Below are 24452 nucleotides of genomic sequence, written 5' to 3'. Positions count from 1 at the left end.
CATCAAAATACTAATGAATAGGATTCGACAGTACATTAAAAGGATCATTCACCATGACCCAAGTGGGATTTATTCCTGGACTGCAAGGTTGGTTCAACATCCGCAAATCAATATGATACACTACATTAATAAAAGAGTGGCTCCTGGCTGACTCGTGAGTTAAGCCTCTGCCTTCGGCTCAGGTCATGATCTCAGGGTCCTGGGATTGAGCCCTGTGTTGAGCTCTGCTCAGCAGGAAGCCTGATTTCCCCTCCCCCTCTGTTTGCCTCACTTCCTACTTGTGACTACTCTCTGTCAAATAAGTAAATAAATAAATCTTTAAAAGAAATAAAGATCAAGAACCATATGATATTCTCAATAGATGCAGAAAAAGCATTTGACAAAATACAACATCCTTTCTTGATCAAAACTCTTCACGGTTTAGGGATAGAAGGTACATACCTCAATGTCATCAAAAACATCTATGAAAACCTCACAGCGAATATCATTTTCAATGGGGGAAATAGCGCTTTCCCCCTAAGGTCAGGAACACGGCAGGGATGGCCACTATCACCACTGCTGTTCAACATAGTACTAGAAATCCTAGCCTCAGCAATCAGTCAACAAAAAGAAAAGGCATCCAAATCAGTAAAGAAGTTGTCAAATTCTCATTCTTTGCAGATGATATGATACTTTCTGGGGAAAACCCAAAAGACTTCACCCCAAAACTTCTAGAACTCATACAGGAATTCAGTAAAGTGGCAGGATGTAAAATCCATGCACAGAAATCAGTTGCATTTCTGTACAGCAACAAAAAGACAGAAGAAAGCCCATTTACAATTGCACCCCAAACCATACAATACCTAGGAATAAATCTAACCAAAGAGGCAAAGAATCTGTACTCAGAAAACTATAGAATACTCATGAAATAAATTGAGGAAAACACAAAGAAATGGAAAATGTTCCATGCTCATGAATTGGAAGAACAAATATTGTGAAATTGTCTATGCTACCTAGAGCAATCTACATATTTAATGCAATCCCTATGAAAATGCCATCTTTTTTCACAGAATGGAACAAATAATCCTAAAATTTGTTTGTGACCAAAAAAAGACCCCAAATAGCCAGAAGAATGTTGAAAAAGAAAAGCAAAGCTGGTGGTGTCACAATTCCGGACTTCAATCTCTATTACAAAGCTGTCATCATCAAGACAGTATGGTACTGGCACAAAAACAGACACATAGATCAATGGAACAGAATAGAGAGCCCAGAAATGGACCTTCAGCTCTGTGGTCAGCTAATCTTTGACAAAGCAGGAGAGAATGTGCAATGGAATTTAGGCAGTCTCTTCAACAAATGGTGTTGGAAAAATTAGACAGCCATGTGCAGAAGAACGAAACTGGACCATTTCCTTACACCACACACAAAGATAGATTCAAAATGGATGAAAGACCTCAGTGTGAGACAGGCATCCTTCAAAATCCCTGAGGAGAACACAGGCAGCAGCCTTTTTGACCTCAGCGGCAGCAACTTCTTCCTAGACAAATTGCCAAAGGCAAGGGAAGCAAGGGCAAAAATGAACTATTGGGACTTTATCAAGATAAACTTTGCACAGCAAAGGAAACAGTCAACAAAACCAAAAGACAACTGAAGAATAGGAGAAGATCTTTGCAAAGACTTATCAGATAAAGGACTAGTTTTGGAAATCTATAAAGAACTTATCTAACTCAATACCTAAAGAACAAATAATCCAATCAAGAAATGGACAGAAGAGGGGCACCTGGGTGACTCAGTGGGTTAAAGCCTCTGCCTTTGGCTCAGGTCACTATCCCAGGGTCCTGGGATCAAGCCTGCATCAGGCTCTCTGCTCAGGGGGGCGCTCTTCCCTTCCTCTCTCTCTCTGCCTGCCTCTCTGCCTACTTGTGATCTCTGTCTGTCAAATAAATAAATAAAAATCTTAAAAAAAAAAAAGAAATAGAAGACTGAACAGACATTTTTCTGCAAAGAAGACATCCAAACGGACAACAGACACATGAAAAAGTGCTCCACATCACTCAGCATCAGGGAAGTACAAACCAAAACCACATTGAGATACCACCTCACACCAGTCAGAATGGCTAAAATTAACAAGTCAGGAAATGATAGGTGTTGGTGAGGATGCAGAGAAAGGGGAACCGTCCTACACTGTTGGTGGGAATGCAAGCTGGTGTAGCTGCTCTGGAAAACAGTGTGGAGGTTCCTCAAAAAGTTGACAATAGAGCTGCCCTACAACCAAGAATTGCACTGTGAAGTATTTACCTCAAAGATATAAATGTGATCTGAAGGAGCATGTGCACCCCAATATTTATAGCAGCAGTGTCCACAATAGCCAAACTGTGGAAAGAGCCTAAATGTCCAATGACAGATGAATGGATAAAGAAGGCACACAAGTACACACACACACACACACACACACACACACACACACACAGGAATATTATGCAGCCATCAAAAAAAAGAAATCTTGCCATTTGCAACGACCGACATTGATGAAACTAAAGGGCATTATGCTAAGCGAAATAATTCAATCAGAGAGAGACAGTTATCATGTGATCTCACTGATACGTGGAATTTGCGAAACAAGGCAGAGGATCATGGAGGGAGGAAGAGAGGAAAAAAAGAAAGATGAAACCAGAGAAGGAGACAAACCATAAGAGACTCTTAATCTCAGGAAACAAACTGAGGGGAGAGGGGTGGGGGGGGTGGCTGGCTAATGGCCACTGGGGAGGGTATGTGCCATGGTGAGCGCTGTGAATTGTGTAAGACTGATGAATCACAGACTTGTACCCCTGAAACAAATAGTACATTATATGTTAATTTAAAAAATAAAAAATAAAAATAAAAAATGATCTAGGTCCTAACTCCAGTCAGGGAGGAATGTGGGTGAGAGCCCTGGCTTGCAACCCAGCCATATATGCAGTTTCTGGTTTATCTTGGCAATTTAACTTCTCTCATAATTTCCTGCCATTCAGTAATAAATAACACCCTGGCAGGATTACCTGTGGCTAGGAATGTTCTTATCAGAGCATCTTTGTTTGGTTGATACTTAGGGCAGGGCAAGGAGGCATTTGATTCATCAAGACAGAAATCCATCTGTTAGGTACAAACTTGTGTAGGCTGATGCTTTCTTAGAATATCAAGACTTATTTGTACCTGACAATTTTAGGAGGAGGTCCTTTGTGTTTCTCCAAAAGGTTGGCTGTAGCCCTTTACAAAAACTGGACTCTTGTTGGATAGTGTGTAGTGGCTAAGAACATGGCCTCCAGACTGTCTGGGTCTTCTTCCTCCACTCTGTATCTTGCCTTGGGCAAGTTGTTTAACCATTCTTTGCCTCAGTTTCCCCCTTTATACAAGTATAGTAAGAGTGCTTCAGTCCGGTTTGTTGTAAGGATTAAATGAGTTATGCATATAAGGCAGGTTCCTGGCACATAGTAAGCATTAATAAATGTTATTTTAGCACAAAACTCTATAGGAAATGTATACAAAGTTCTGGGCTACCAAAGGGGTGATGGTTTGAGATTAACTGGAAATTTTACCTTAGAGTTTATCCTAGACCTATCTAAATTACTTGTACTCAGGTAAACCCCTTTGAAAGGAGTAAACAGGTCGGTCTTCCCGTTTGAAGGGAATGGAGATATTGTAGCTGTCTAGAATGACCTTTGTTACTCAGTTCTGTGGGGTCTAATATTCCTTTTTACCTTTTAAAACAACACATGTTGCTTAATACTATTAAGTATTAAATAGCAGGATAAAGCTTTATAATTTCAAATTCTCCCAGTTCTCACAAGGGACTTTTTTGAAATAATTATCTTCCTCTATGCTGGCCTGATATTTATCTTCCTTTGCAGAACTGACACTATTCCTGGTCAGGACTGTTCTTTGGTTTGCTTTATGGCAATGACTTTAACCTTCCATTTCCCCTTCACGTTGCAGATATTCTTCTTGTTAAAGGAAGGATAGTTGTCTTATATGTTTTCCAGGGTTAGCTGTTCTGGCAAGTTAGTAACTGGAGTAGGTTTTTAGCTCCAATGAAACCAGTATCCAAACATAAGGCTATTTCTTTTTAATTTAATTTAATTTATTTATTTCAGAGAGAGAGAGAACATGAGCAGGGGAACAGAGGGAGAGGCAGAGGGAGAAGTAGGCTCCCCACTGAGCAGGGAGCCCAATGTGGGTGTGGGCTGAACAGGGGAATCATGATATGAGCCAAAGGCAGACCCTTAACTGACTGAGCCACCCAGGCACCCGCTAGCACAAGACTGTTTCTTGTTACCCCTTCAACTCCCCCATCAGGACAGCTGTGTTTTGACTGGGCTTAGGGAATCTACCCTTTTCTTTGATATCCGACCCACACGCAGATTTCATCTTTTCCTAGGAATTTGGATCAGAGTTGTGAAATCTTGAGCCAGGCCCTATCACCATTGTGACGTTCCTATTCCCGGTGGTATCTTCTCAGTTTAGAATGTCTGCTGTAGTTTAACTAAGTTATTCTATCATAATGGGGTCATATGATTTTTAAAAGCAGACTGGATATGTACCCTGATTAATTCTAACAGACTTTGGTATCAATTTTCTAAAATATAGTTATGGTTATTAGTTACATATGTAGAGAGTGTAAGACTTCTCTAAGTCCTAATAAAAAGTAGCATTGCCCTAACCCACTCCCCCTCACCCTGGTTACTGTTTTCCAAAGGCACTGCTTTCAACTTGCTTAACAGTTTCTTGTGGTTAAAAAAAAAAAAAATTCTATAGAGTATGGCTGTATTTTGACTTTTCAAACTTATCTGCAGACTTCCTTCTATGGAGGATGAAGATATGATTCATACTACTGTTTTTCTCATCCTCTTAATATTACAATTTGTGGTTAGATTATTTCAAAGTCAGTATAGCCTAGTGGTTAAGACTGAGGGCTTTCAGCTCAAGTACCAGCCTGACCTCCCAATAGATTTGTGTGATTTTTAGCAGGTTTTTAAATCTCCATATCTCTGTGTTCTCAGGAGTAACCTACCTCATGGGATTGCTGTGGCTATTAAATGACTGACTATATGTGAAACATGTAGAGTGTCTGGCACATGGGTTTTAAGTAAATTCCAGCTGTCATCATCATCAGTATCATTATGATCTCTGTCCGCCTGATACCTCCCTCTGCATTTAAAGGACAGGGCTGGTGTGGCAGTTCCAGGTGGGCTGTAAATCTCTCCTGCAGGCTTTGCTTTGTAAGCTTATATCATGGATGATTAGAAAATTTGGACCTCTTGAGGACAGGCCACTATTAAGCATTGAGGCTCAGAAGGGGCTGACTGGGCATCTTCAGTTCCTCCCACCAAAGGCATCTTCCCCAGGAGTAGTTGCTGAGGGGGTGGAGACAGGCCTTGTCTCTGCTGGGAAGTCCCGGAATGGAAACAAAAGGCTAGGGAACCAGGAAAGTTCCTTGTGGCAAGTCTCTACTGGTGCATTATTAGGACAGATGTTTTGTCCTGTGGGTGCATATTTGTGATCTCCGCAACAGAAGTGCTTACTCACTGTGTTGCTTTTTGAAACTGATAACATGTAGGTATGCTCCCAGGAAAATACATAAATATGTTAAATTTTTTTGTTTTGTTTTACCAATCCCATCCATCAGGTGATCTCTAGTATTATCCGAAACCAACAACAGTAGGTAGTGGTTTAGGTGGTCTGAGGCTTATTTGTACCTTCCCTAAAAATAATTTGTTCAAAATACAGAGATTGATGGGGCGCCTGGGTGGCTCAGTGGTTTAAAGCCTCTGCCTTCAGCTCAGGTCATGGTTTCAGGGTCCTGGAATCAAGCCCCACATCGGGCTCTCTGCTTCACGGGGAGCCTGCTTCCTCCTCTCTCTCTGCCTGCTTCTCTGCCTACTTGTGATCTCTGTCTGACAAATAAATAAATAAAATCTTAAAAAAAAACAACACAAAATACAGAGATTGAGAAAGCGCCCCAGGTATGGAAACTTTTGAAAGAGGATTCAGTGCAAAGCAACTATTCCTTTAATATTAAGCAATGATTTCAGTTATTCCTGAGAAACAGTTTTGGAAGAAGAAACGTGCCTTACATTCAGGCATATTGAGAAGTTGCTGGCATTTTCCAATAAACTCATCTTCCCTTTTCCCTACACTCTCCAAAACCATTCATTTTCCCTATTCTTAGACTCTGCCTCTGCCTCCCCTTCACTTTGTCGCCTAGCCAGATCTCTTAAGAGTCAACCTGATTGCTATTCCCTTTTATTTATTTATTTATTTTATAACCAATCAGGCTAAGTTCTGTTGATTCCACCACCCACATCCAATCTGTCCCTTTGGGTTCCCTGCTGCTTCTGAGTTCAGACCACTGTCGTTTGCCACTTGTAGCAGCCTGCAGCTCCCTCCCTCCCACTCTCCCCCTGAAGAGTCCGCTCTCTGAACGGTTCGCAGCGTGGAGTTTCTAGAATACCATTTGATCTTGTAATTCCCAGGTTAACACTTGTTAATGATGACTACTTAACATCTAATTATGAACTCTGTATTTCTTAGAACAACAGACACACCTGTACTATGATTCTGGTGGTACCTTTTCACAACCACAATATCATATCTATTAATATAGACATTAATTTTGTACATGCTGTTCCCTCCATATGGAATGTTTCTGCCTCTTTTCCCCCAGACCTTGCCTGGTGAAGCCCTGTTTGTTCATCCTTTAAGATGGTTTGGGTGTTACCCTAAAGAAAGAGTATCTGACAGCTCTTTCCCATCTGGGGTGGGTGCCCCTTCTAAGTGGTGCCAATATATGGTTTATACCTGGTCAGTTACCATGCTGTATACTGCTCTTTCCTTGTCTGTCTGTCTGTTTCTCTTGATTATGAGCTTCTTGAGATTAGGGACTTGAGATTCCCAGTACCCAGAAGAGTCTGTGACTCGATACATATTTATTGCATGAATAAAGCTGTATAACCCCCTCTCATTCATATTTGTCCATTTAATTTCCTGTAAAACACTATATATATTTTTCTCCATTAAATTTGATTTTGTTGATTTCAGTCTTCTCTCTCTCTCTCTTTTTTTTTTTTAAAGATTTACTTATTTATTTGACACACAGAGAGATCACAAGCAGGCAGAGAGGCAGGCAGAGACAGAGAAGAGGAAGCAGGCTCCCTGCCAAGCAGAAAGCCCGATGTGGGACTTGATTCCAGGACCCTGAGATCATGACCTGAGCCGAAGGCAGAAGCCCAACCCACTGAGCCACCTAGGCACCCGCTTTCAGTCTTCTCTTGATACTGATTTCAAGTCTTGATTTTGCCAGCCAGATACCAGCCATTCTCCCTAGCTTTTTGTCCCCCAGTGGAAGGGCAGCTCCGTGAGGGCAGGCATTTGTAGCTGTTTAATTCACTGCTCCATCTGCTCAGCACCTAAAACAGCAACAGTATATGCTCTACAGGCCTTTGATAAATATTTAATGAATGAATGTGTCACATACAAATCTGATTGATGGAACTTAGGTTTCCTTTCATGTCTTGGCCCTTACCTTAATTATGCTCTTTTCCACATTTTATTAGAGATAACTTAAAAAAAATTCTAAGTTACATAGGACTTAGTTCTGTGAATCTTATAGGAGAATAGGTTATACTGAGAAATTCGAGACACCTTAATGAATCAGGACTATTTCATTGTGGGAGAAGTAAGGAAATATAGAAATTGTTGATGCTATGCTGTAAGTAGTTTTAGCTGTACATGAAGGAACTGTCTTCTGGCTTTTCAGAAGTCATGCTGCTGCAGTAAGGGAGGTACATCTTACGACGGACAAAGGAGGTAGATGCAGTCTTCCTAGAGAAAGGCAGAGTGATCTAACGTTATATATCCAGCAGGAACTTCCTTCTCAAGGATTGGACGTTTCTATTCATTCATTTGATACCTTTTTGATTACCTACTATAATAATATGGAGAATGGAAGGGGGAAAGCATATGTAATGTATGGTGGCGGCGTTTAAGAAATTGAAACTTGGAGGGGCGCCTGGGTGGCTCAGTGGTTTGGGCCACTGCCTTCGGCTCAGGTCATGATCTCAGGGCAGGGAGCCTGCTTCCCTCTCACTCTCTCTGCTTGCCTCTCTGCCTACTTGTGATCTCTCTCTGTCAAATAAATAAATAAAATCTTAAAAAAAAAAAAAAGAAATTGAAACTTGGAGGGGCGCCTGGGTGGCTCAGTGGATTAAGCCTCTGCCTTCGGCTTGGGTCATGATCTCAGGGACCTGGGATTGAGCTCTGCATCAGGTTCTCTGCTCGATGGGGAGCCTGCTTCCCGCCCCTGCCTGCTTCTCTGCCTACTTGTGTTCTCTCTCTCTGTCAAATAGATAAATAAAAAAATCTTAAAAATAAAAAAAAGGAATTGAGACTTGGTGAGACAAAATCATGTGTGTGTGTGTGTGTGTGTGTGTGTAAAGTCAATGCACAGGGTGAAGAACCCTGGGTCGGGGGCAGTGAGTGGCCCCAACGGTAAGTGCTGCAGAAGCAGAGCGGAGAGAACACTGAAGGCCAGTCGGGTAAGACTGGTTCTAACCTGTCCTTCCACATAAGCAATTTTATGGATCCTTATTATCCTGTTGAAGGCTTATTAACTTGTTCTCTTGCTTTAAAATGTTCCCTAGCTTAGGTGCACAGATGAGAGCTTACAAAGGCAGGCAGTATGGTCATTTGCAAGCGGTGAAGGAATGGATAGAGCAGAGCTTTAGACTGGACAGTTTGGGGTGTAAATCTAGAGGCTTCCACTTAAATAGCTGAGTACCCTTAGCCAAATCACTTAATCCCTGAACTTTGACCATTTCAGACACTGTAATACAGGGATATTGTCTATATTCTGGGGTTGCTTCAAAGATTGAATCAAGTCGTGTATATAAAGCGCCCCACATTTTGTCGGCCACATGGTAGGTGCTCACTAAATGTTAGTTTTTCTTTCTCCCTACAAAGACAAGATGCTTGTCCTGAGTATATTTTGTGTTCCTACTGATGGTTCCTAGGTATGATTTTAAAGCTTAGTGTAACCACTACCTGTATAGTTCTTGTGGTCAAAAAAAGAGATAAAAGTTCACCATGGTGGTGAAGAGATAACACAGAAATGGGTGTAGAGAAAACGGATGTTTGATGGGGATCTAATTAGAAAAGCATTTTTCTTGATGGCCTAGAATTTGAATTATGCCATGAGTAGCCTATAAGAAAATGGTGTTCGGGGAAAGAATGGTTGTTTACTTTTATTTTTATTTTTTTGTATTTTGGAGAATATTTTTCAATATCTTCTATAAGAATGTAGTAAAAAAAAAATTTCCTCTTAACCAAGTTGCTCACCATAGGCCATTAATCCTGTCATTATGGCCAGGTTTAAAGAACTATAGCAATAATAGGGTTATGTGTGTATTAATTTATGCTACCTCATTCCATGAAGGATTTGAGGTGGTTTGCAGAAGCGTGGAACACTACACAAATAAAATGGTAAGATAGGAATAGAAAATAAGAAATCAGGAACATTGAAAATACATGGTGGGTGGTTAAGACCGGGGAAAAATAGTACCCAATTAATACGTAAACCATTAAAGGTATTGTTATAATGCAATAACAAAAACGATTCTAGGCTTCCTGGCAACCAGAATGAAAGGGAGGCATGATGCAGGTGGTTAAAGAGGAGAAAACTTACTATTACTCAAGCAAGTGAAGGGTTTCCTAACCCTTAGCTTCTTGTAGGAAGCGCTGAGGACTAAGAAAAGAATGTTGGCATTACCTTTATGGTGGATGTAATAATGGATTTCATCAGGCAGTTTCTCTAAGTGTCTCTTGATGACAGCTGAGGCTGTGACATCAAGAGACAACTCTGAAAGCAGTGCTGCCAGGGTCAGTGTGGTCTGACCGAGTTCACAGGTTCCAGGTCTGGCCTCATCTAAGGGTAACGTGGAGATACACTGCACAATTTCCCCATCTTCAAATGCCATTGCTTTCAACAGGGCTTTTGACAAGAGCTGTCCGGGAGTTTAGGACTTGTACTGTGGGTGTTGTATTTTGAATTACACTGGATTCATCTCCTTCTCAAGATCAGACTAGCAGCCTGTCAGGTCAGCATCCTCTCATGGAGATTGAGAAGCCTAAGCAGACTCACAGTTAGCTATATGACTAGCACACTGCCTTATGGATGTGGGCTGCGGGGTTTTATCTTCTACTTTGAATGATGGCAAGGGTAGAAAATATTCATTATTTTTCTTTTTAAAGATTTTATTTAAGAGAGAGAGAGCAGGAGAACACAAGCAGGGAGGAGACAGAGAAGCATGGGGCTCAGCAGGGAGCTTGATCCCCGGAGCCTGAGATCGTGACCTGAGCCACAGTCAGATGCTTAACTGATGGATCCACCCAGGCGCCCCAAATGTTTGTTATTCTTAGTGTGAGTTTCAATAAGTTGGAGTGAGGACTTTACATTAGAAGCTAGAATTGTCAACCTAAGTTAAGAGTAGAAAGAAAAAACCCCACAAACTCAACTATCTGTATACTACACTTTGAATTCCTGAGAGCTGTAAATTACAGATGAACCCTGGGGACCCAGCAGCTGATCTGAGTATGATGCTGCGAATTGTTTAACCCTGGACCTCATTACTTTTCTTTTCTTTCTTTCTTTTTTTTTTGAGAGGTACATGATACACGATTCCGGAAATCTCTGTAGTTAGAGCCATGTTACTTCAGTTAGCCGCTTCCCAAGTGAAGTGAATGGCTGCAGGGGAGTGTCCGTGTTGAGCCCCTCAGCACTCCCGAGTCCCAAGTTTCTGAGCCACTGTCTGCAGCCGTGAGCAACCTTGTCCATTTTACCTCAGTGGTCTGTACAAGTGTTACTAGTTTTTATGTATGCCTTGACCTTGAAATTTTGGGACGTGAACATTTGGATGTTCATCCAAAGTGAAATGTCGCTTTAAAGTTTTTCATTTACAGAATCTTGATATTACCAAACAGAAAAATATAGTTATTTGGAGAATTGATTTCCTCTTAAAGCATAGGTTCATTTCTCCTTTTACTTGTGTAGCTTTCTGAGGTGACATACAGGAAATTCTGAGATTTTTCACTGTGGGAGTGGAGGGTTACAGACAAGCAAAGGAGAAGGCTGGGATGATTTATGTGATAATGGATTAGGGTTGTAGGAATTGATATGAATTTGTTTAGTTTAATATAGATCTGGATGGTTATGTACAGGAAGTACTTTTAGAAATGTGTATATATAGGGGTCGATGTACATTCATGCATTACCTAGCTCTGTGACCTGAGAGGGCCTAGAAGCATGGAAACAAGCGTACTAAGCACCCAGAAAGCACCTTGATTTCTAATACCATTCTCTAAAAGGAACCAGGGCTCCTTACAGAAGTGGCTGCTTCTAGGATATATAAGATGAGCCTGGAGCATCTTACAGTACCTGAAAGCCAGGAAGTGCTCAAAAAACAAAGCAAAATCCACCAAAAAAACCCTCCTCCACAATATTTGGGATATGTCAAAGGGTTACAGGAGCCAATTGAAAGAGTTCACCATGGCCAACAAAATAAATAAGGTAGTATTGGATTATAAATCAAAGTATAAAATAAAAACCCACTGGTCCATACTGATATAAATGATTGAGCAAATAAGTAAGTGTGAGAGAATAGACAAATCTCCTGTGCAGGAGAATTCCAAATAATTTATGCAGATAGATACTTTGTCCTCAAGGAAGCACAGCATAATTCCCTTATAAAGTGTGGGTTGTGCTTGGTGACTTCCAAGAATGCAGTATGAGAAAGGGGGAAAGAAGGTAAACTTTACAGTGGAGAGAGCTGACGAATACTACCTCATCCAGGTGACCAAGGTTAATATCAAAAGTGATAAATCATAGTGTGATACTATGTATTCTTTTTTAAAAGATTTTATTTATTTATTTGACAGAGAGAGATCACTAGTAGGCAGAGGCAGGCAGAGAGGAGGAAGCAGGCGCCCCGCTGAGCAGAGAGCCCGAAGCGGCTGGATCCCAGGGCCCTAGGATCGTGACCTGAGCCGAAGGCAGAGGCTTTAACCCACTGAGCCACCCGGGCGCCCCATATACATTCTCTTTTTAAAGATTTTATTTATTTATTTGAGAGAGAATGAGAGAGAGAGAGAGAGCACGTGAGCGCGCAAGCATGAGGGGGCGTCGTCAGAGGGAGAAGCAGGGAGCCTGATGGAGGACTCAATCCCTGGACTCCAGGATCATGACCTGAGGCGAAGGCAGTTGCTTAACTGGCTGAGCCACCCAGGTGCCCAATACTATGTATTCTTGATACGATGTGATGAACTGGCACTTTACTTCTGTGCTCTTCCTTCCAAAAAAACTCATACGTGTAGTCTAATCGTGAGAAAAATCTCAGACAAATCCCAGTTGAGGGACAGTCTACAAAATACCTGACCAGTACTCCCTGATGCTGTCAGGGTCTTCAAAAACAGAAGTTAGACAAGCTGTCAGTCAGGAGGAGCCTAAGGAGACAGGATGGCTAAATATAATGTGGTATCCTGGAACAGAAAAATGGCAGTAGGTAAAAAGTAATGAAATAGGAATAAAGTATGGACTTTGTATAGACTGAATAATGTATCAATGCATTAATTGTGACGTGTACCATACTAATGTAAGATATTAATAATAGGTGAAACTGGATGTGGAGTATATGGGCACTCTGTATTGTTTTCACAATTTTTCTACAAATCTAACACTATTCTAAAAAGCTTACTTTTAAAAAATTAGAGGAGACAAAGGTGACTAGGTGGCTCATTCGATTGAGCATCTGACTCTTGGTTTTGGCTCAGGTCATGATCTCAGGGCCTTGGGATCAAGCCCTGTGTGGGGCTCACTGCTGAGTGCGGAGTCTGCTTCTCCTCCTTCTTTTCCTTCTCCCCTCCCCCACTCATGCTCCCTTACTCCTTCTCTCTATAAATCTTTAAAAAAATAAATGAGAAAATAGAGAAGCTTCAAGTTTTTAATCTTACTGTTGAGATAAGACATGGGTATTTTTATTTGAGAATGGAGTTCCAGGGGTTGTAAATACAAGTTAGCTCCGTAGTATCAGCAAAACCATAAAATACAACCTCAAACTACCTGTAGTTTTAAGGCAGATCTATGCCACAGCAAGTGTTAGAACTACACTCCTAACTGCCAGCACCTGTGAACTTAAAATGCTCCCCCCACCTCCAAAGTCTTCTCATCCGTAAGCACCATGAAATGGCTATACAGAAGTGATGGCTCCATCACTTTCGGATAATAGCTCTTCTAATGTTATTTGATATATTTTTAATTCAATGTTTTAAATATTTACTTAAATATATATTTGATGTCTTAAAAGAACTACTAATGATATAATGTGAGGAAAAGCTTTAATTCCAGAGCAGTGGAATATATGGGATTTTGAAGATTTCAATTTTGCCGGAATAGTCTGTCAATTTACCATAAGCTTTACAAATAAAAGGAGTTTGAGATTGTTTTCCTTATGTTAGTCCTTTTTAAAAATTTTTTTTTTAATTTATTTTAGTGAGAGAGATGGGAGGGACAGATGGAGAGGGAGAGAGAATCTCAAGCAGACTCCACACTGAGCCCGGAGGCCTACATGGGCCAAGAGATCATGACCTGAGCTGAAACCCAAGAGTTGACTGCTCAACCCACTGTGCCAACCAGGTGCCCCATGTGTTAACTCTTTTTAGTAAAGTTATTCTATCTCCTCTGGTGTTCTAGAGGAATACTTGTGAGGAACATTTTGAGGATCTGAAAACTAACTTTATCTTTCTTTATTCAATATTTCAAACAAACAGAAAAATGTAGAGAATAATACAACAAATGCATATTCTATATAGCTACTACTCAGCACTCAAATTCTAATGTTTTCTCCTTTTTAAAATGTAAAGTATTAGACTCAATTTTAGTTACCTGTGTACCCGTTCTTCATTTCTAATCTTCATCTATGCCTTCCCAGAGGTAATCACTTTGCTTTACTTGCTTTTATTATTCCCGTCATGTTTTATACTATTACTACATGTGTGAATCTATATGCCATTGGGTATTAACACCAACATTTCTTTATTCTAATGCTGATGGACATTTAGGTTGTTACTTTTTTTTTTTTAACTATTACAAACAACACTTCAGTGAACATGTTTATTCATGTCTTATGCACATGTATAAAATTTCTCTGGAGTACATAACTGGGAGTGGAATTGCTAGAATGTGGAGTATGCATGTCCTTGGCTTTCCTAGATGTTGCCAAATTGCTATTCACAATGGTTATTAGAATTGATGTTAGTATGCATAGGAGTTCCCATTTTCCAATAGCCTCACTAAAACTTGGTATGGTCAGACTTCTTATTTGTTGCCAAATTATCGTCTGTTATTATTTTAATTTGCATTTTTCTGATTACTAATGAGCATCTTTGTAAAAGTCAGTTGGCTATTCCGTTTTCTTTTCTTTGTATTTCCTCTGAACTCTTTTGCCCATTTTCCTATTGGATTGTCTTTTTTTCTATTGATTTATAACCTATCTTTATAAATGTAAGATGATGATAATTTACTACTTACGTGCCCTGCAGTGATCTCCCATCCTGTGGCTCATCTCTTTTGGTTTGGTTCTCGTGTCCTTTTTTGCATAGGAATTGTAAATTTTATTTGTATTTTTCTTCATGGTTTGTGCCTGTGTCTGGAAATACTTTTCTCTCATGAGTTCAAGATATTTTTTGGGCAGTGGGAGGGTGCCAAGGTAGCTCAGTTCGTTAAATGTCTGCCTTAGGCTCAGTCATGATCCTGGAGCCCCAGGATCCAGCCCCATGTCTGGCTTCCTGCTCAGCAGGGAGTCTTTCTCCCTCTCCCTTTGCCCCCCTTCCTGCTCCTTCTCTCTCTCTCTCACTCATTTTCTCTCTCTCTCTCACTCACTCTCAAATAAATAAAATCTTTAAAAAATAATTTTCGTATTGAGGTTGTAATTTGAAATAAAGTTTCCTCGGTGTATTGAATTTTTGTATTTCTGTGGCTATTTTTTCATATGCAGAATTTCTAATTAATACTCTTCTTTTTTAAGATTTTATTTATTTATTTGACAGAGAGAGAGATCACAAGTGGGCAGAGAGGCAGGCAGAGAGAGAGGGGGAAGCAGGCTCCCCACTGAGCAGAGAGCCCGATGCGGGGCTCGATCCCAGGACCCTGAGATCATGACCTGAGCCGAAGGCAGCAGCTTAATCCACTGAGCCACCCAGGCGCCCCTTAATACTCTTTTTTTAATGAACTTTCCTGTGTTTTATTTTTGTGTGTTTCATAGTTTGTTTGTTTTTTTTTAAATGAAAATACTGGTTTATTTTTTGAAAGTTCTAAGCATACCCATTTTGGAGTGGGGTCACGCTGGTTTACAGAATTAGTTTCATCTGGAGTGACTGTATTTGCTAATTGGTGATTTGTTGGCATTTTTTGTTAGCATGGGACTGGTTTCAGTTTTTTGGAATTTAAGTTTACAGAATCATTCTGGCTGGGAGTTATATTGTTTTGTTTGATTACCCTCTCTACCTAATGGGTCTTCTACCAGACTCCCTAAGTTCCCAGTTTACAGCAAGGTCTTTTAAGCTTCTTGTTCCATAGTAACACGAAAAAACCTCGCAGACCAGCCAGAGAGCCAATTGAGAACTTGTATCAGGCCTACGGGGGAGTCTGAGGCTGTAGCCTCCCTTCCCCTAGAGGCTTGTAGGATTCTAAATCTTTAATCTGGATAGAAATCGCTTAATTCCCATTCAGCTCACTTGTGCCTCCCTGTCTCCTTTATGCAGGGTGTGGGGGCATTCCAGCTCTGGCCTTTGTCAGTGAGCTTGGCTTTCTTCTGTCTCACAGGGAGTGCTTTCAGTCCTCTTAACAGTGGCCAATACCTGCTTCCAGACCTGGACTTCCAGACCTGGACTTCCAGACCTGGACTCCAACTTAGCCCATCCCTTTTTGCAGGTAGTCTATAGCTCATGACTAGGTCTTTTTTGTATCATTTATTTATATATGTATATAATATATTAGTATATATATATTATGTAATGTATATACTATTTATATCATTACTTTGTGTTTAGAACAGAGGATGATGCCTGAAACTGTGAATTCACTGTGTCATCTTGATTGAGGTCTGGATTTTGTCTTAATTTAGCTAGATTGTGAGCTTCTCCGGGAAGGGATAACTTTTTAGCAACTTCAAACATGATGCCTGGCTGTGGGTACATGGTGGGTGTTTTTTAATGAAGGACTCTTGGGCATGTCTTTATTTAAAAATTTTTTTTAAAAGATGTTATTTATTTGAGAGAGAGAGCATGAGAACACACAGCAGGAGGAACGGCAGAGGGAGAGGAAGAGCAGGGAGCCTGACAAGGGGCTCAGTCCCAGGACCCTGGGATCATGACCTGAGCCAAAGGCAGACGCTTAACCGACTGAGCCACCCAGGCACCGTGAGTGTGTCGTATTAGTGTTTCCAACCTGGATATTTAGTTTGAATCCCACCATAGTTATAAAACCTTGGCAAGGTGCCTAGGACCCCTAATCTCACACCCTGCCCCCCCTCCATTTTAAAATGAAGGTAATACCTCACAGGATTGCCTGAGGAGTGAATGACAATTTTGTGCATGCACTTTCCGTGGATTAGGAGACATTCCAGGAATGTTCTCTTTTCCATCTGTCTCAACCCCACCCTCATTGGCGATTAACACTTTTCCTGGCGTTTGTTGTTGGATATAGTGTTCTATAAGTATCAGGTTAAAATGGTTTGTAGTGTCCTCAGACTTTTATATTTTAGTGATTTTTTTTGGTCTTCTTATTTCTGCTACTGAGACAGATGTGCTAAATATACAGCTGTGATTGTGGATTTGTCTAGTTCTATTAGTTTTATGTATTTGTTTTTTATGACATCTGTTTTTTGCTGTTGTTGAAATCTTCCATATAGGTTCACTTCTTAATCAGCATTATTGAGGTATAATGGATATGTAATAAACTGCATATTTAAAGTATGTAATTGGATGAGTTTTGTCATATGTATATACTAGTGAAACCATTACTACAGTGAAGCTAATGAACATAACTATCAACCTCAAAGGTTTTTTTCTGCCCCTTGGTAACCCCTCTTCTAGCTCCTTCCATCCTCCAGGTAAACACTGATGTGCTTCCTGTCACTAGAGATTAATTTTTATTTTTTAGAATTCTGTATAAATGGAATCATACTTTATGTACTTTTTCAATCTTTTCTCATTGAATGTGATTATTTTGGTATTCGTCATGTATTTATCAGGAATTCACTCCTTTTTATGTTGCTGGGTTGTATTCCATTATATGAATGCACCTTATAGTCACTTATCTCTCAACACTTAGATTCTTTCTAGTTTTTGACTATTAGAAATCAGCTATAAATGTCTGTATGCAAGTGTTTGTATACTTGTTTTTCTTAGGTAAATACCTAGAAGTGGAATGGCTGGGTCATATGGTAGGGGTAGTTTAACTTAAAAAAAAATTCCTAAACTGATTTCCAAAGTGATTGAACAATTTTATATTCCTAGTAGGAGTGTGTCATGGTTTCAGTTGCTCTATGTCCTCCCCAGCACTTGTATGATTAGTTCTTTTCATTTTTGTCATTCTGCTCCCCTTGATTATAGCCAAACGGCTGAGAAGTGATCATTTTAGCCATTCTAATAGATGTGTGTGGTTTTTTCATTGTTTTTTAAATTTACATTTCCCTTATGACTAATGATGTTGAATGTCTTTTCATATGCATATTTCCATTTACATATCTTTTTTGTCAAGTGATTTTTTCAGATCTTTTACCAATTTTTTAGTTGGGTTGCATGCTTTTTATTGAGTTTTAAGATTTCTTTATATAATCTAAATATAAGTTCTTTATTAGATATATAATTTGCAGATCTTTCTGCCCAGTTTGTGGGTTGTCTTTTCATCCTCTTAACAATGTCTTTCCATATCAGATAAAGAGCTAGTATCCAAAAATCTACAAAGAACTTATCAAACTCAACACCCAAAGAGCAAATAATCCAATCAAGAAATGGGCAGAAGACATGAACAAACACATGAAAAAATGTTCAACATCACCCAGCATCAGAGAAACACAAATCAAAATAATGAGATACCACCTCATACCAGTCAGAATGGCTAAAACTGACAAGTCAGGAAATAACAGATGTAAGGATACAGAGAAAGGGGAACCCTCTTACACTGTTGATGGGAATACAAGTTGGTGCAGCCACTCTAGAAAACAGTATAGAGGTTCCTCAAAAGTTTGAAGATAGAGCTAACCCATAACCCAGAAACTGCACTACAGGGTATTTATCCCAAAGATACAAATGTAGTGATCTGAAGGGATGCACACCCCATGTTTATAGCAGCAATGTCCACAATAGCCAAACTATGGGAAGAGTCCAGAAGTCCACTGACAAATGAATGGATAAAGAAGATGTAAAGAAGATGTATGTATGTATGCATATGTGTTTGTGTATGTATGTGTATGTGTGTATATGCTATTCGGTCATCAAATGCTACTCAGTCATCAAAAAAAAGAAAAGAAAAGAAAAGAAATTTTGTCATTTGCAATGATGTGGATAGAACTAGAGGGTGTTTTGCTAATTGAAATAAGTCCATTAAAGAAAGACAACTATTATATGATCTCATATGTGGAATTTAAGAAACAAGGCAGAGGATCATAGGGGAAGAGAGGAAAAAATAAAACAAGATGAAATCAAAGAGGGAGACAAACCATAAGAGACTCTTGAGCCTAGGAAACAGAGGGTTGCTGGAGGGGAGAGGGATTGGGGAGAGGGGTAACTGGATGATGGACATTAAGGAGGGAGTGTAATATAATAAGCACTGGATATTATATAAGACTGATGAACCACTGACCTCTGCCTCTGAAACCAATAATACATGGTAATTGAATTCAAATAAATAAAATTTTTTAAAAAGTGTCTTTTGGGGCACCTGGGTGGCTCAGTGGGTTAAGCCTCTGCCTTTGGCTCAGGTCATGACCTCTGGGTCCTGGGATCAAGCTCCACATCGGGCTCTCTGCTCATCAGGGAGCCTGCTTCTCCCTCCCCCTCTGTCTGCCTCTCTGCCTACTTGTGATCTTTCTCTCTTTTTGTCAAATAAATAAAGAAAATCTTTTTTTTTTAAAAAGTGTCTTTCAAAGAGAAGTTTTTAGTTTTGATGACATTTACTTTATGGATTGTTTTTAATATTGTATTTAGGAAATCTTTGCCTAACCCAAGGCCACAAAGATTTCCTTCAGTGTTTTCTTCTAGAAGTTTCATAGTTTTCAGCTTCACATTTAAGTTTTATCTATTTTGAGATAATTTTTAAATATGGTGTAAAGGAGGGACCAAATTTTATTGCTTTCTGTATTACTGAAGCTCTGTTATTGAGTGTATAGAAGTTTATCGTTATATCTTCCTGATGCATTGACATTTTTATCATTATAAACTATCCCTCTTTGTTTCTAGTAATACTTCTTTTCTTAGTCTGTTTTGTCTAAAATGAGTAGAGCCACTCCAGCCTTTTTAGGGTTATTTACGTGGGGTAATTTTTCCCCATCTTTTTATTTTCAATTGATTTGTGTATTTGTATTTAAAAGCATCTCTTTATTTTATTTTAGATTTTTATTTATTTATTTGACAGAGAGAGCACAAGCAGAGGGAGCAACAGGCAGAGGGAGAGGGAGAAGCAGGCTCCCCACTGAGCAGGGAGCCTGATGTGGGTCTTGATTCCAGGACTCTGGGATCATGCCCTGAGCTGAAGGCGCCGCTTTAACTGACCGAGCCACTCAGGCGTCTCTAAAAGCATCTCTTTAAACAGGATATAATTGGTTCTTGTTTTTTAAAATCTAGTCAGATCATCTTTGCCATTTGATTAGAGTCTTTTGTCTACTTCTATTTAATGTAATTATTGATATGGTAGTATATAGGTCTGGCACTTTCTATTTGTTTTCTATTTGTCTCATCTGTTTTTTGTTCTTCTGTTCCTTCTCTTCTGCCTTCCTTTGCATTAATCAAACAATTTTAGTAATCTATTTTAATTTTTCTGTTGGCTGTTTAGCTATGTATCTTTGCATTATTTTTTTAATGCCTTCTCTGGGGATTATAATATGCATCTTTAAGCTACCCAAATGCATCTTAATACAGAATTGCTTCGGATAGAATATGGGAAACTTGCAATAGTATGTAATATTTATCCCCATTCTTAGTGTTGTTGTTATAGTATACTATCTCTATATACAGTGTTATAACTTGCTTTAAACAGTCCCATAAGTTTTTGTAAAGAAATTATGCAGAAAAAGCATGTATATGTGTATTTCAGTCCTTCCTTTGTACCCAGGTTTCCAGCTGGTATCATTTCCCTTCATCCTGAAACACTTCCTTTAATATTTCTTGTAGGGGAAATCTCCTAGTGACAAATTCTTTGTTTTTATTACCTAAAAATGTTATTTTGTTTTCTTTTATGTTTTCATTTTTTGAAGAATAGTTTAGCTGGATATAGAATCCATGGTTGATCGTTTTTTGTCTTTCAGCACATTGAATTTGACAGTTCCAATGTCTTTTGTCCTCCATTATTGATCATGAGTCACCAACTGATAATGGTATCATTGTATATAATGATAATATATGTATAATTATTGTATAATGTATAATATATATATAATATATATAATATATAATATATATAAATATAATATATATATATAATATATATAATGATAATGTATATAATACGTCAATGTATATAATACGTCATTTTTTTCTTTTGCTGCTTTCAAAATTTTGTCTTTTATCTTTGTCATTGTGAAGTTTCTGAAGTGCCTAGGAGGGGTTTGCTTAAGGAGGTTCTTTGAGTGTCTTAGATCTGTAAGTTAATGTTTTTCACACAATCTGTGATTTTTGTGGGTTCATTATTTCTTCATATATGTTTTTGAGCAGACTCCTCCCTGAGCACAGAGTACAACACAGGGCTCTGTCTTAGAACCCTGAGATCATGACCCGAGCCAAAATCAAGAGTTGGAAGCTTAACTGATTGAGCCACCTAAGTGTCCCAAAAGCAAAAAACTTAAAAACCACTCCTCATTGGAAATATAACTACCAAATAAATTTAGGGTGTCAATGAAATGGTCAAGTCAAGTACAGTCTACTCATTCTTGAATTTTTATGTGGCTGCCATACAGTTCTATGCCCCAAGAGTCATTGGGATTTTGTTAAATAATATTTTCGTATTTTTAATCTCAGGTTTGTATAGTATTGTTCCATTTTATTTAAAGCTGTTAGACCAATGTTGAAATATTACAGAACAAAGATATCTTTTTTCTTTTTTTTAAGATTTTATTTATTTATTTGACAGAGAGAGATCACAAGTAGGCAGAGAGGCAGGCAGAGAGAGAGAGGGGAAGCAGGCTCCTCACAGAGCAGAGAGCCCAATGTGGGGCCTGATCCCAGAACCCTAGGATCACGACCTGAGCCGAAGGCAGAGGCTTTAACCCACTGAGCCACCCAGGTGCCCCCAGAACAAAGATATCTTGAAAGAGGCCAAGATCAAGTGGAAATGGGGGTTGGGGCTACCAAAAAAGGGCAAAATAGTATCAACCTTAAACTAGCCATAGTAGTTCTTCCCTTTGAGTATTTTTGATGGTAAAAACTTTGCCCTTGCAGTCATTTATACCTGCGTAATTATAACACCTTTATTTTACTTAATATGCAGGAAGGCCTTCTTTTTTATTTTTTAAAGATTTTATTTATTTACTTGAGAGAGCGAGAGCATGAGCGGGGGAGGGACAGAGGGAGAGGACACAGCTCAATCTCAGGACCCTGAGATCATGATCTGAGCTAAAGACAGACGCTTAACTGACTGAGCCACCCAGGTGCCTGTACAGGAAAATCTTCTTATATATTAAATCTAACACTTCCTTTGAGTGATGTGCATTCTCCTTTGGCCATATACCGAGAGATGAGGATTGATTCTTGGTATGGAGTAGGAAATAAAGGATCTGAATGGGAAAATTGGAAAGCTTCCTGGTATTTTTGAAAAAGATTTCTCATCATGGCCTTTCTTGGATATCTCTCTCTATAACATCACACACACATATATACAAACACGTTCTAAAGACTTTATTATACATTTTTTGACATCTGTATCTCTTAAGGCATTTATCACATTCTATGTGGTGTTCTGATTGGACTTCTATTTGCATATATGTTAGTAGACTGAAAATTATTGGAAGGTAGAGAAATCTCTTAGTTGTTTTTATATTCTCAACAGCCTAGTATAGTGCTTTGAAGGTAATAGGCACTTTTAATAGGAAGGGAGAGAATGTTGTATTCCATAATTTAAATAGCACCTCTTCCATTGAAAAAGATTTGTTTTCTCAACAATAATAGGAAACCCTGTGCAGGTATTTGGTTGAATTCCATTGAGGGACTGGGCTAGTTTGCTTTATTTATTTATTTATTTATTTATTTTTATGTTATGCTATGTTATGTTAGTCACCGTACAGTACTTCATTAGGTTTTGTTTTTTTTTTAAGGTTTTATTTATTTGTTTGACAGATCACAAGTAGGCAGAGAGGCAGGCAGAGAGAGCGGAGGAAGCAGGCTCCCTGCTGAGCAGAGAGCCCGATACGGGACTCGATCCCAGGACCCTGGTATCATGACCTGAGCGGAAGGCAGAGGCTTTAACCCACTGAGCCACCCAGGCGCCCGCTTTATTAGTTTTTGATGTACTGTTCCGTGATTTGTTGTTTGCACATTTTTTAAAAAGATTTTATTTATTTATTTTGACAGAGGGGGAGAGGTCACAAGTAGGCAGAGAGGCAGGCAGAGAGAAAGGGGGAAGCAGGCTTCCTGCTGAGCAGAGAGCCCAATGCAGGGCTCAATCTCAGGACCCTGAGATCATGACCTAAGTCGAAGGCAGAGGCTTAACCCACTGAGCCACCCAGGCGCCCCTGCACATTTTTTAAATAAAAATTTTACCATGCTCGGTACAGTGACTGTGTACTTCAGTTTCTCAGTTGTTAAATGAACTTAATAAGAGGACCTACCTACAATGTTTTGGGGATTAAATGAGATCATCTCTGAGTATGCAAATATATTACCTCAAAATTTTGAGTTTTTATTAATAATAATTACAGACTTGTCAGGGGTGAAAGGCGATAGCAGTCTTTTATTTTTATAATGTGTATCATAACCATAAGATCTTGCATTCTCTGGGTTGTCATGTTAAAACTTTATAAAAGCTAGAAGTTTTATGGGTTAACAATGGCAAGTAATTATTCATTCAGGAATTAGTTTCTTCTTGAATTTGATCAGAAGATGGATCTAACCTAATCTGTTGCTGATTATTATCGTAACTGAATGTGCTGTTGGGATTTTAGCCAAGACACTAAAATACCATAGAGTGAAATTCAAAAGTGACCTGTTTCTTTCTTTTTTTTTTTTTTTAAGATTTTATTTATTTATTTGACAGAGAGAAATCATAAGTAGGCAGAGAGGCAGGCAGAGAGAGTGAGAGGGAAGCAGGCTCCCTGCTGCGCAGAGCCCGATGCGGGACTCGATCCCAGGACCCTGAGATCATGACCTGAGCCGAAGGCAGCGGCTTAAACCACTGAGCCACCCAGGCGCCCCAAAAGTGACCTGTTTCAAGAACAAGTTAGAGGCTCTAAAAGCCGAAAGAAGTACACTTACAGGTCAAGGAAGAACATTTTGTGAATATTCTTTCAGAAAATTATGCTGTGGCTTCTTCTTAGCATATGGGAGAAGTAGGGGTGCATGCTCTCTCACTTGGTATCCAGTGAGGGGAACTTGAAAGGGACCATTTAGAGATTTGAAGAGTTCTCTTCAGTGAGGGGATACAGAGGACTGGGGTCTGAATCCCCTGAGAAATCCAACAAGGAGAAAACTACAGCTGGGGCACTGCTCCCGTAGGCAAAGGTATCCAAGAGATGTCTGTGTTGGAGTTTGTCTACACTCCCACATTTGTCAGGGCAAAGCAACATGATTGTTGCCTGTACATCAGAGGCAGGCCTCATGGAAGAGAGGGGCAGTCTGGAGCTGTTTTGATTCCTGCCCAGATACACTGCCTATGAGGACAATGAAGCTCCAATAGTTGGTCTTTTAAGTGACAGCAAGAAAGTCAGGAGGAAAATGAATTATCCTTGCCAGTGGAGCTACAGCCAGAAGGTCTCTGAGGTGAGACTCTGGAGAACCCACAAAAGTACATCTGAGAAAAAAGAGTCAGCTTCAAACATGATCAGACAGGTCTTTGGGCAGGACCACTTACAATGGAATCTGCCTTCCTTGTCCCAGCTTCTCTCTTTCCTGTACCTCCCTTAGAGAGTATGGCAGCCTGGGAAGGGGAGAAGAGGTCAGGAAAAGAGACAACGCTGGGGTTGGGA

At 39.5% G+C, this 24452-nt stretch overlaps 1 protein-coding gene across 2 annotated transcripts in view; it reads left to right on the top strand.

Moving 5' to 3' along the window:
* SLC16A10 (solute carrier family 16 member 10) overlaps positions 1 to 24452 on the top strand; it is a 124851-nt gene that overhangs the window by 52240 nt on the left and 48159 nt on the right. The window contains exon 2 of one of the 2 annotated variants that reach the window (XM_046004443.1): positions 15884 to 15991. The exons of the other annotated variant lie outside the window; for it this stretch is intronic. Coding sequence (XP_045860399.1) covers positions 15884 to 15991 — 108 coding nt within the window. The remainder of the gene's footprint in view (positions 1 to 15883; positions 15992 to 24452) is intronic. 2 annotated transcript variants of the gene reach the window in all.

This window comes from Meles meles, chromosome 5 (genome assembly GCF_922984935.1).
Source record: "Meles meles chromosome 5, mMelMel3.1 paternal haplotype, whole genome shotgun sequence".
Classification (NCBI taxonomy): domain Eukaryota; kingdom Metazoa; phylum Chordata; class Mammalia; order Carnivora; family Mustelidae; genus Meles; species Meles meles.
The sequence above is the reverse complement of the archived record's forward strand: the minus strand, read 5'-3'. Positions and strand labels throughout refer to the sequence as shown.